Genomic DNA, 13,366 nt, shown 5'->3' with positions numbered 1-13,366 from the left:
CACCTTATGATCATGCATACATGTAAGAAATAATGTGTTAGGTATTGAAATTCTTGTTTGAATAACGGGGAATTAAGAATGTCTACTGAGCTTGTGGTGGCTCACCCTATTCCTTAATAAATTTTGGGTTCAAATTGAAGGAGAGCTGCACTTGTTAAGTTCTCCATGATACTACCATTTTGACATGTATTACAAGATGGTAGGAAGACAAGAAGGATACTAAGTGTGTGTTTGGTTTTGGCGGTTATGTATGTAGACTAGGGAGTGTGAAAAACGTTGCATGTAAAGTACAACCCAATGTAGAGAGCTTGTCACTAAATGAAAAACGTTTTTAGTTGCATATGAAATATACATACATACATACATATATATATATATATATATATGTATGTATGTATGTATATGTATACGTCTTGTATTTTCAACAAGCGTTCACTCTTAAATTGGCTTTTAAGTGGTTTCCAAATGATGATTTGTAAAACAAATTCTTGCCTAGGCCTAGTAATATCCCTTTGGATTTTAGGTCAAGTCATGGCCAGTCATGTGCCAAAAGCTATGGACGTGACAATTAGAGGTATTATCCAAATGCTACAAAAAGAGCCAACTTCAATCACTCCTTACTTTTGGGACTCTTTAAACTTACTGTAGAAGGGGAGGATTTAATTAGTGCCTAATTTATCCCACTAGCAAACCATGTTGCAAGAATCACATGCATCATCGACTGTAGGTCACTCTGGTTTTCTTAAAACCTACAAGCACATTTCTCAGGAATTTTACTAGAAGAGAATGAAGGATGAAATCAAGAAGTTTGTGGCAAAATGTGATATTTGTTAATGATAAAAAGGGAAAATTGTGGCGAGTCCAGGCCTTCTACAACCTATTCCTATTCCAGAAGAAGCTTGGACTGATATGCTCATTTTTGTGCCATAACTCACCCTTATATTGTTATAAGTGAGTACTTTTTGTTGAGAATATTGTCAAGTTACATGGAATTCCTTAGTCTATTGTAAGTGATCGTGACAATGTCTTAACCAACAACTTTTGGAAGGAACTTTTTTGTTTACAAGAGCATTGCATATTACCTACAATTAGATGGGCAAACTGATGTTGTTAACAAGTTCTTGGAGACTTATCTTCGTTGCTTTGCTAGCGACAAAACTGAAGGATTGGGTGTGATGGCTCACATGGGCTGAATGGTGGTACAATACCACTTATCATTCCTCTATCAAGTTGACTCCATTCGAGGCTGTTTATGGTTGAGCTCTTGTTGTTCTTGCTAAGTATTCCGCTTGATCATCTAGAATTGATCAAGTTGACAAGGAGTTACATGATTGAGACAGAGTGCTTAAGCTTTCTAAGGAAAATCTTGTTGTAGCTCAAGCTCATATGAAATAGCAAGCTGATAAGCATCATAGTGAAAGAGAATTCTTAGTGAGAGATTAGGTTTTTTTCAAGCTTCAACCCTATAACTATTCATTCTTTATTGAAGTTATCTCCTTGGTTCTATAGGCCTTTTAAGGTTCTAAAACGTATTGGCCTTGTTGCTTATCATCTTGACTTGCTAGTAGGTTCGGTACATCCGGTTTTTCATGTATTATGCCTCAAAAAAGAAGTTAGGGGAGCAAGTTACTATGTTGTGCCACTTGTCTAATGTTGCACTACTAGTGAGTTTCAAGTGCAACCATAAGCAATTTTGGATCACCAAGTGGTCAAATGTTGAAGTCAAGACATCATAGAAGTTTTAGTTCATTGGTCTCACTTACCATCCAAAGATGCAATTTGGGAAACTTATAAATCTTTGAAGGAGAGATTCTCGGGTTTATTGCGCGGGAATGTTGGGATTCTCATATCAATTGGGATTTCTAATTATTGTTTTAAGATTCCCAAGTCAATTGGGATTTTCTATTTAATGTTAGGATTCTATTTAATGTTGTATTTTTATTTGTGTTAGGATTCCTAAATCAATCAAGATTGAGTCCATTAAGGACTTAGATTGGGATATTTTACATTCCTAATATGCGTAGAGTTCCCTACCCTACATATATATGTATCCCTACGGGGCTTTTCAATTCAAGCAATAACATAATTCATAGCCTTTAAATAATTTGGGGAGATCTCGTGATCAACCCTATTTTCTCTTACTATTTTCCTTTCTTTCAATTTCCCCAATTTCTCTACGATGAAATCCTAGTGTCTTTCCAGATGCCATGTCACATCTCAATTAATGATAGATTTAAAATTATTGAGCAAAGCAGGTCATGACACACAAGATGAAACAAATCTGAAAGGAAACACGTGTCATGCATGGTGCACAATGGATGCTTGAGCAGCTTAGGAAAAGGCTATAGGGATTGGGAATCTCTCATAGCAAACCATAGTTCAAGCCTAGCAAGCCAAGTCTCTTTAGGACTTGTCAGGAATAGAGATGCCCCGTCACATGTCTTTGTAGCCAATCTCGACGTACACTACCAATTTTGACCTCATGCAAGAATGAAAATGTAATTTAATTAATAATTAATTTACAACTATGCACTTGGAAGTTTGATGTTGATTAAATCCACAATCTAGGATAAAAATGTAATTTTATGACAAATTCTCCTCTAATTCTTGACAAACCCAATTCTTTAAACAAACCGAAATAGGTAAATTCCAAACCCTCCAAGAGAAAGAACAATGCACAAAAGGATGTGATGTAGATTCTGAGCCATAAAAACAAATAGTACACACATCTAGAGACGAGGCCTTAGAAAGCTTCCTACTTTGTAATAGATTGTTGGCATAAACTCTATTAAGAAACAACACCAAATAAAAACTTTAATCTAAGAGGGAACTTTGGCCTTCCATATCCTATGTTGAAGCGGAAAAGACATGTTTTTGTGATTTAAATGCTTAGAAAAAGACTTACATAAGTAATTTCTTGATGAAATTTAGAACCTTCGAGCAAAACTCCTTCCTAGTGGAAGGAAGAAACCCCTCCAATAAACACAACAAAGAAAACTCTTCCATCTTCTTATTGTTAAATGACCTAGAAACATGGAAAATCCAAAGAAAAATTATCCTCGTTAGAAACTAGAAAGGAAGTTATAACTAAATTATGCAGCAAGGAAAGATGATATACATGATGAAAAGAAATGAAAAATGCATAATAAGTTAATAACCCAACTAAAAGACTTCCCATAAACAAATGCGAGAACCATTACCCACAACAAATTGGTGTAAGGAATAAAGAGAAAATAGGTCTGCTATATATATATATATGCCTCCATGGTCTCTTACAGGAACATCATAATCCAAATTTGCATCTCTCCATATGCCTGCATGCCACATTTCTTTGATTGAAAATTCTTGGGCTAAGGTTTCTGTTAGAGGCTGGGAGGGTTTTAAGATCGTGAAAAACTTAAAACATTTAAAATGAGTTTTGAAAAAGTGGAGGTTGGAACTGTTTTGGAGATAATAGGTTAGGAAAGTTTAAAATTGAGTGGAGATTGATTTATTGGATAGAAAAGAGGAAGGATGAGTTTTAACGGTGCTGGAGGGAAGCAAAGCAGGCTTGTTGAAAAATGAGCTAGAGGAGGTGATTTTTAGCAAAATGGGGAGTTGGAGGCAAAACACTAAATTTAATGAGATAGAGAGGGTATCTGTAATACTAAGTTTTTTCATTGTTTGGCTGATGGTAAGATTAGGAAAAATTTAGTGAGAGAATTGGAGTTGAGAGGACTAGGCCCTTCAGATCTTCGATTGATTGCAAATGAGATCATTTTTTTTTTCCCAATTTATTAACTGAAGAGGATGAGAGTAGTGCAATGATTGAAAGGAGTGGAACACTTTCTTTTTTTTTTTTGTTCAAATGAGTTGGTTGGAAAGGCCTTTTCAGGAGATGAAAGGAATGTAGTGTTTGGAATGGATAGGCACAAGGCTCCGAGTCCAGATGGCTTAACTATGGCCTTCTTTTGAGACTATTAGAATGGGTTAAGGCTGATTTAATGAAGTCTTTATGAGTTTTATTTCAGCAGAGTCTTGGGCAAAAGCATTAATTCTACTTTCATGAACATAATCATCATTCTACGTAATCTCCTTAGCTAGAGTTACCACCACAACTCCACAAGTTACTGAAGTAGCACACCTATTTCAACATAGCAACAAACATTTCAATCGAGCGACTACTTCCAGCTTGGCCAACCAATGTGTTCAGCAGAGATACCCTTTGGAAGTTTGTGGCCTTTCACCCACGGGAGCCTGCAACATTTCAGACACAACCAGCACATGCAGTGACCAGCGTCATTTGTCCTTAAAAGTCACTATGTTCAGCGATTAACTGAACATAAACAAGATGTGCAGTCATTCCAAAATTTGATAGAAATTGTTTAACATAACCATCTCCCTTAACAAGCCCAATAATAGAACACAAAATTGTTCCAATCATTCAAAAATATGGTACTGTGAGAACACAAGGGAAAAAATTGTTTTGGAGTTTATTAGACAACAAATAGACGCAACTTAAAATTTCAATTACATTCAAGTGAATATGTTTCCCTTAATGAATTCCATTTTAAGCAATATCCTTAGATGAATAAAGTGAAGATTAAAGATACCTATCTTGATTGTTAGCTTTTCACGCTTGTGATGATGCTTTCTCTGACTTTCCTGTATTTTTCTAGATTTGTCTGCATTTTCTGCGGAATTTTCACTTTCCTGCTCTTATCTTTTTCCTTTTCCCTGTATGGAGGCTAGGGTTTTACAACAGTTACTAGTGCATTTTCTGTAAATAATAGATAAAACAGTATAGCTGAGAAAGTTATGAGCAGGAGCTGCAAGTGTTCTGCCAGGTCTCATCCTGGTCTCTCAAGTATCCAGCTCTTTGTTTTTGTTCTGTTTTGTTTTTTTATTTTTTATTTTTAAATTTTGACGCTAATTTCTATATTATTTTACTTTTACATTATTTTCTATTACTTTAGTCTCATCCAAGCCCCTCCTACAGCAGTTAAATTCCATAACAATCTTATATTTATTAAGAATACAACACTGATTTCCTTTTTAAAAACCCATATTCTTAGTATAAATTTATTCAACATAATTGGAAATGCAAACAACAATGCAAAAATATTCAATTGATTATGTTTGACAGGAATTGAGTAATAGGGTTGTGACTTTTCACTCCCCACATTTTTGTGCATATTTCTCTTGATATGGATTAGGCTTACCTTTGCGGCATATTGCGATTAGTATGTATTTCTATATTCCATCTGTTTATGAATGCTACTTTGTTTTCAGTTTTTAATCATCGCGATAATCCTGCCAATTTAATGAAATGTCCAAGAATTGTGATTACTTCATATACAATGCTTCATCATTTGCGGAAAAGCATGCTTGAGTTGGAATGGGCAATATTGATAGTTGACGAATCTCATCATGTACGATGCACAAAGAAAATGACGGAATCAGAGGAGGTACAATTGTTTCTATCATTCATAAGTTTATTTATTTATTTTGCATTTATGTTGATTAGGTGAAATATAAAATGATGGTTAGGCCTCATTGGTATGGTCCTAGAATGATTATTATTGCAGTTAAATGCATCTCATTTTTGAGGCATTAATGCTAGATCTTTTTTGAGAATTCAAATTTACTTTTCTTGCTGCCATTGCCCAAATAGTTTGGAGAAAAAGACATTGTAAATGACGTGAGCAGCATTCATGGTGTTGATTTCAGTTCCATTTTTGTCAAAAATATAAGTTTGTTGAGTAATTGCAATATTTGATGTATACTTGCTTGTAATCCCATGATTAAGTTTATGTGATGGCTAGGTACAAAATTGTGTGACTACTTAGGAAATAATGGATTTGTAGCATTTCTAAAATGGTTGTCTTGAGCATGGAATTGGTGAACATTTTCATGTTTTAACTTATAATTAGCTCATAGCTAATTATGTGAGAGACTTGGGATGGGGGTTATCTTCTTTGTTGGGAGTTGCAAATAATATTGTGAGAGGCAGAGGACTATTCATAGTGACCCATAAGTGTAGAATGGAGGTTGTCGATAAATTCTTTTTCGCTTTGACTTAGGAGAGTTTTTGTCTTGAGAAGGGTGATAGCTCCTGGGTTCAAAATTTACTCTCATCTAAAATCCTGCGGATGGAGTGGTTGTGGTGGGATTATTCCTGCGGGTTGGCTGCTTGTTTAGGGTGGGTGATGAGGGATTTGCTTTGGTCAGATGTTGGGGATAGGAGGGATCATCTAGCGAATTTCGAGGGGGCTTGTAGGTTTATGGATTTTGGGAGCTTGAGTCTATGTAATTTGCTGTCCAAAAACACTTGTCTTGTGGGGAAGTGGTTGTGGAATTTTCCTTTAGAACCAGAGTCCCTTTGGCATAGTGATAAAGAGTAGATGGGGTGAGATAGGGTGATCAAGAGTAAGAATGAGTGGGATGCTAGTTTTGCACTAATGCTACTCATGCAAGTCCATGGGAATTAATCTCATAGATATCTCATTTCCTCTTTGCTTAGATTAAAGAGGGAGAGGGTTCTTCCCAATGGATTGGGAAGATATTGAGGGTCCTTTTGCCTCTAGTTCGCTCAAAATTGTCTTGCATAAAAATGTGTTCAAGGCTTCGTCTCTTTTTTCCTCTTCCTCCTCCCTTCTCTTCTCTATTCTGTTCTATCCAGTTTCTCTCTCTTTCTGCACTTCTTTAACTCTCTGTTCTGTGCCTGATTTCTTTCCCACTGTCTCTTCTGCCTGCAGCATCTTCTTTCCTTGTCCTTTCTTAATTCTTCTTCTCTTCTTTCTCTGTTTCTCTCCCTCAATTCTCTTTGTATTTCTTGTTCTGAAGGAGCATGCTACCTATACAACTCAGTCCTCCCCCAGCAGGCTGTGTTTGAAAGTAAGGATTTCAAGTCTTGATTTCAAGGTTTGTACAAAATCGTCAGGCAAATTTCAAGCATCATGTCCCCAAATTTCCACAATCCTAACTCGTCCTTGGAAGCTCCTTCCCAAATTCTTGAAGTATCGTGAATATGCATTTAGAGGTTGCTGCTAAAAGCCTGAGGGTTGATATAATCAAAATCAACATGCAAGAAAAAGATACGATCACGGAAACTAGGGCGATGGAATTCTTCAAGAAGCACCTTATTCTGATATTGTTTGAGAGTTCCATAGTTCTTTTATTTAAAGAATTGATCTAAGCTGCTGGTTTTTCACATTCTTCATCTTCAAGTTTCTTGTTTTTCTAGGTTCTTCTTGAACGCATTGCATTCTTGAAAATTTTTGGAAATTCTTGAATCGTAAGTGCAAAAACAAGCAAAATTTTGGGGGATTCCTCAACTCTTTCTCTTTGATCGGTTCAACGAGCATCACCGTTGACTCCACCAGAAAGCATCTGCAGCACCGATTCTTCAATTCCATTGCTGAATCTTGAATTTCGATTGAAAAATTCTTGCAATCCCCTTTCGCTTTACATATTTTTTAATTGATTGATTTTGGCATTGAATTTTTTCGTTGTTGGCATTAAATTTTCTAGCATCAAAGGTTACTTCCTGCTGTATTTCGCAGCAGGTCATCATCGGTGTTATATTAGGGTACTCAACTTTGCCTGAATTGACCCCAAGGGTTTCGTATATCAGCCCAACGGCTCTTCTGCTTGGGATCCAGGTTTTGAATTGGATTCTTGCCCAAGGTTATCTATGATTTTCAATTGAAGCCATTTCTTTTACACATCATGATCAGATTTGTTTTAGCTTCTTTCTCTGGTTGTTTGTGAGATTTTCTCCCGCTTTTGATCTGTTTTATTTTTATTGTTATTTTTTTCTCAAATTGTTCTTAATTGCTGATTAGTAGAGTAAGTTTTTTGTTTTTGATTTGTAGGCTTAACATATGCATTTATTTCTTATTTTTCAGATCTCAAGACAAAATCCTTTTGCAACTCTTGGATTATACAAAAAATTTTTAGAAGTACTATTGCATGAATTTTTGATTTTTTTAAATCTTTTTTTTCGCAAGATGAAATTGCATGCTTTAGAGTTTAAGTTCATTGTGATATATGTGTGGTTTTTAGATTTGGTTCTAGGGTGCTTTAGAAAATTGTGAATTGGATGTTGGGTAGGATTTTAGACTTTGTTTTCGCTTAGATTAGTTTTGTTTTAGTTTAGATTGCTTAGGTTAGGTTGTGTGGGTTTTTAGTTTTGGCCTTTTGTCTTTGTGAAATAAGTTTGCATTGACAAAAAAAAATGAAACTATTGATTCTTGTACTTTGTGTAATACAAATTATCCTTGTATACACAGCTAGTCCCAAGCCTGGGTAAAGGAGCAGGGTTGCGTTAGGTAGTTGGTAGCTAGCGCAAAACTTCTCTGATCTTTATTTCATGAATCCTTACCAAATATTCACTAGTGCGCTCCTTACAAGCAACGATTTGCACTTTTACCACCTTGTTGCAACAAGAAATGGACTAGGGTGGAGTAAATTGGGTTAGTCTAGGGAGAGGGCTAAGAAGTTAGCAGTTAGCACAGAAAACTAGGATTAGATTAGAAACTTAGAATATAGGGACACTTACGGGCAAATGCATGGAGATAGTGGATAAAATGAGTAGAAGAAAAATTAACTTAATTGGCCTTCAAGAGATGAATTGGGTAGGGTAGAAAGCTAGAGAAATTGAGAAATTAGGATTTAAACCTTGGTACACTGGGACAAAAAAAGAGACATGAAAATAAGGTGGGCATCACAGATACCTAAACGATAGTATAAGATGATAAATTATAGGGATAGGATCATAAAAATTCAAGATAGATCTAAGCCTAGAGATGGTAAATGTAATTGGTGTATGCTCCCCAAATAGGCTTAGCAGAAAACCTTAAAATACAATTTTGGGAAGATATGGATGGTATTATATAGGGATATGAACACTTGAAATCACATTTATAGGAGTTGTTTTAATGGACCTATTGGAAAGGATAATATAGGTTATGAGAAGATACATCGAGTGAAGATAAAAATGAGGCTGGTGATACAATTTTATATTTTTCCATGTCCTACAATTTGCTTATAATTAATACCTTTTTTATAAAAAGAGAAGAATGTTTAATAACTTTCAAGAGTGGGCAAAATAAAAGCCATATAGATTTCTTCTTAACTAGGAGGGGGGTTGTTTATCGTGTAAAGGTTGTAAAGTTATCCCAAGTGAAAGTTTGACTACACAATATAGTGGCTTAGTATTATGTGTATACTTTAAAAAAAGCGACATAAGTCAATGCAAAAGGACTAGGTGGTGGAGCTTGAGGGGAGAAAATATATAAAATTCAATGATAAAATGATTAAAGAGAGTGGCTAACTCTATTATAAAGATAACAAAAGAGGTTTTAGGTGAATCTAGAGTTAGATACTCAGGTAGTAAAGAAAGTTGGTGGTGGGATCAAGATGTCCAAACAACCATAAAGACCAAAAAGAAACTGGGATAAAACATGACAAAGTTGTAGAAATATAGGAAATTTTAGAAAGTAGAAAGAGGCAATAAAAAATGCAAAAAAAGCTATTAGAGAAGTTAAACATAGAGCTTATGATATTTTATATACGAAACTAGCTACAATATAAGGGGATAGAGACATTTATGAACTTGCTAGAGCTAGAGAAAGAAAATGCAAAAGTTTATGTAATATAAAATGTATAATGGATGAGAATGATAATGTCTTATTCAAAGAAAAGACATAAAAGATAGGTTGGCGGAGATACTTTAATCAGTTGTCTAATGAAAACCAAACTAAAAGCTCGAGTTTGGAAGTGACAAATGAGGAAAAGACTAAAATTAGGAGATTTATTTGCAAAATTAGAGTCCTTGAAGTTAAGATGGCTTTATGAAAGATGAGAAGTGGGAAATTTATGACCAGATAACATAACAATTGAAGTCTGGAAATGTTTAGGGGATAAAGGGAGTATATGATTAACTAGTCTATTCAGTAGTATTATAAAAAAAACCAAGAAAAGTTGGAGGAATGGAGGAAAAGCATGTTAATACTTTTATACCAAAACAAAGGTGATATGCAAAATTGTAATAATTATTGTGGAATTAAGATTATGAGTCATATGATGAAACTATAGGAAAGAATAATGGAACAAAGAATAAGACTAGAAACGAGAGTTTTAAAGAATCAATTTGGTTTTATGCTTGGGAGATTGGGAATAGAAGCTATTTATCTTTTAAAAAGGTTAATGGAAAAGTTTGGGAAAAAGAAGGACTTGCATATCGTTTTTATTGACCTAGAGACATGGTCTTAAATTTCCATGAAATTGTTTCCGTCACCCTTGAAATCAAAGTGGTAGTCGACTTCTGTCTTGCATAAGTTTCATCGAAATCTCTATGAAATCATTTGAAATTTATCGAAATCTCGAAATTTTAGAAAAAACTTGTCGAAATTTTAATTATGCAATGAAATTTTCTCGGAATTCAAATGAGAGATTTAGGAGTTAATTGAAATTTCTCTTTTAATTTGTTTTTTAATTTTTTTATTGAAACAAAATATTATTACATGTGCTTTTGAAATTATATGAAAAAATAAACTTACAACAATGTTTTATTTAACCATTCATGTCCAAATTATCATTTTTTGTATAATAAATAATATTTAAATTTATGAATTTCATTTACATTAACTAAATTTGTTTAATGCACATTATCTTACAAATTGTTGTATTCATTGTACTCATGCATATTCTTAAATCCACCTAAGATACCCTACAAATGACGTAACCACATGCAAGTCAAAAGACTCAACCACATGGTACTCAAATCAATATTTATCTTGCTCTCTCTTTCTCTAAGTTAGGCCCAACGTAACCAAAGCTCTGATGCCACTAACATGTTCATATTTTTGGCACGTGATCGATCGTGACTCTATCAAAAATCCAATGGAGGCACCAGGCTTAGGGAAGAATTTGTTTTGAAAAACAGTCCTTTGAAAGCAAATAATAAGACCGTTAAGAGTGAGTATTTGTTAAAAAACAAGATATATACATGTATTTCATAAAAGCAACCAGAAAAAAGAATTTTACTTTCATTGGCAAGCTCTTTACATTGGGCTATACTTTGTATACAACATTTTTACACTCCCTAGACTAAATATGCTTGCTAACAAACATTGGTATTGTGTCTTCCTGTCAACCTGTAGTATATGTCAAAATGTAGGGCTTTCCTTTGGTATAGTTGAATATGAAATTGTTCTAGAAGTAGGGTGAGCAACCGCGAGTTCAGTAGACATTCTTAATTCCTCTTATTCATACAAGGATTTCAATATTTTAAGATATGATTTCTGCATATGCATGCTTAATCATATTGTGCATGAACACACTCTTTATTCTATGCAATCGCTTCAGCTAGAGTTACCATCACAAGACATTCAAATAGCACACATATCAAAAGAACCCTAGAATTTGGAAGATTAGGTAGAGGAAGAGGCTCATTGAGGTCTGAAGCACTGAGGGACAGAATAGTATGAGTCGTATGGTGTAGACTCAAAGAAGGTAATGCTGGCAGAAACAAAAAAGAACTATTAACACAAATTATTCAAAAGAACCCAAGCAAAGGGCAATGTAAGAACATATGTGAACAAGTCTTGTCACTGCTAAACCAAAGGATTTATATATCCAGTGAGATGGCTGTATTTGGTGTTTGTTTTTGAAGCAAGTTATTAGTATTGATTTTATTAAGGATCACAATCCAAGTAAAGCCTTTATCTTTGAAGGAGTTTTAGTTTTTTAGGTAAAAGGATGGGGGGTGGGGGGTGGGGGGAGAAGTAGGTGTACTAGCTTGACTGCGCTTTGTATTCTTTTGGATTTTATTTTTAATTGGGGAAATTTCTTATCCTTTTGTATGTTTATTCCTGTCCTCCTAATAACATCTTTTCTTTTTCTATCCAAAAAAAAAAAGAAAAGAGGATTACCACTAGGAACCTGAATCAAATGGGAAAAGAAAGATTTGCAAAGAAAGAAACCCATAGGAATCTTGAAACTAAATTTTTATTTCTCATCCTGAGTGAATATCAAAAGAATCAAGCACATTCAACAAATGGGCATATCATCTGTGTCCCTGTCATCCTTATTATACCACTATACTACCAGCTAGTGCGCAATGGCTTTTCAGGTTGTTGCTATCTGCTTTCTGTCACAAAATTAAAGTGCCAAGATTGTCCGCCTATTTGCAGGAAATTGGAATCTGAAATTGGATTATCATTAAGGGTAGATAAATGAGAAAAGACAAGGATTCACTTAAGGCAAATGAGTTTCTAATGCTTAGCTTTAACATACCAATGTGCACAACCATAAGATAATGGTGGTTCACATGTGAATTCACATTTATTTCTATATCATTTTCCATTTATTTGTTCATTGATATCTGTTCTATTGTTTTTGATTCTTTTACTCACAGAATGTTCTTTACTTTATGTTCTAATTTATTGTGTTTTTTGAACAGATCAAAGTTGTACTTGATTTGGCATCCAAGGTCAAACGCATAATTCTGTTATCAGGGACACCTTCTTTGTCAAGGTTGTATCATGGAGCACAGCTCATGTGCATTTGCTTAGGTTGTTGTTAAAGCATTCCAGTTCATTCTAATATATGACTTTGTATATCCTCCTAGGTGATAACAGGCCTTATGACATTTTCCATCAAATAAATATGTTATGGCAAGTTCTCTTTCGCAATTTTATGGACGTGATTATTATACTTTTTCTGACGATTATGTGTTTTAGTTTTAATTGACATGCTTCTTTTGTTTAGGCCTGGTTTACTGGGAAAGAATAAATACGAGTTTGCAAAAACTTATTGTGATGTCAAATTTGCCCGGGCTTCTCGAGAGAAAATTTTCCAGGTACTCTTCAAGCTTGTTCTTAGAAAGCAGTTTTTACTCCTTAAAATAGCGTACACAAACTGGTTGTGCTATGCTGTAGTCAATTGTGTTGTAATAAAGATGCATGCATTTATTGAGCATCCTGGAAGGCCTGTCCTTATTGGATGATACAGTCGAATACTTTGTCACTTTCACTCATAGAGCTTTTTGTCTGTACACCAACATTAACACTATTCTTGCCTACAGTTGATTGTAACAATTAAGATTTAAGAAATTTCACTTACCATAATTGCAGGATTTCTCAAAGGGTATTCGTTTGGAGGAGTTGAATGTGTTACTTAAGCAAACTGTTATGGTATGCTCTTGTTCTCTATATGCTTAATGTGATGCTGACTTTCATCAAGACTTAACTTCATATTTTAAGTTAATGATTTTATATTGGCATAACTGTTTTTTCTTTAATAAGCAAAAAAAGAATTTGCAAAGGGGCACCAATCATGCACCCCCTTTTACACGCAGGAGAGGAGAGGAAAAAAACAA

The 13,366-nt window shown here is 34.5% G+C and overlaps 1 protein-coding gene across 4 annotated transcripts in view; it reads left to right on the top strand.

Annotated features, from left to right (window-relative positions):
- Positions 1 to 13,366, top strand: part of LOC131146912 (uncharacterized) — a 125,112-nt gene that overhangs the window by 28,188 nt on the left and 83,558 nt on the right. For all 4 annotated transcript variants that reach the window (XM_058096757.1, XM_058096758.1, XM_058096759.1 and 1 more), the window contains 5 exons: positions 5,272 to 5,447; positions 12,449 to 12,522; positions 12,627 to 12,662; positions 12,757 to 12,847; positions 13,122 to 13,181. In XM_058096757.1, the coding sequence (XP_057952740.1) occupies positions 5,272 to 5,447; positions 12,449 to 12,522; positions 12,627 to 12,662; positions 12,757 to 12,847; positions 13,122 to 13,181 (437 nt within the window). The remainder of the gene's footprint in view (positions 1 to 5,271; positions 5,448 to 12,448; positions 12,523 to 12,626; positions 12,663 to 12,756; positions 12,848 to 13,121; positions 13,182 to 13,366) is intronic.

The sequence above is a fragment of the Malania oleifera genome, chromosome 13 (genome assembly GCF_029873635.1).
Source record: "Malania oleifera isolate guangnan ecotype guangnan chromosome 13, ASM2987363v1, whole genome shotgun sequence".
NCBI classification, from domain to species: Eukaryota; Viridiplantae; Streptophyta; class Magnoliopsida; order Santalales; family Ximeniaceae; genus Malania; species Malania oleifera.
The sequence above is the reverse complement of the archived record's forward strand: the minus strand, read 5'-3'. Positions and strand labels throughout refer to the sequence as shown.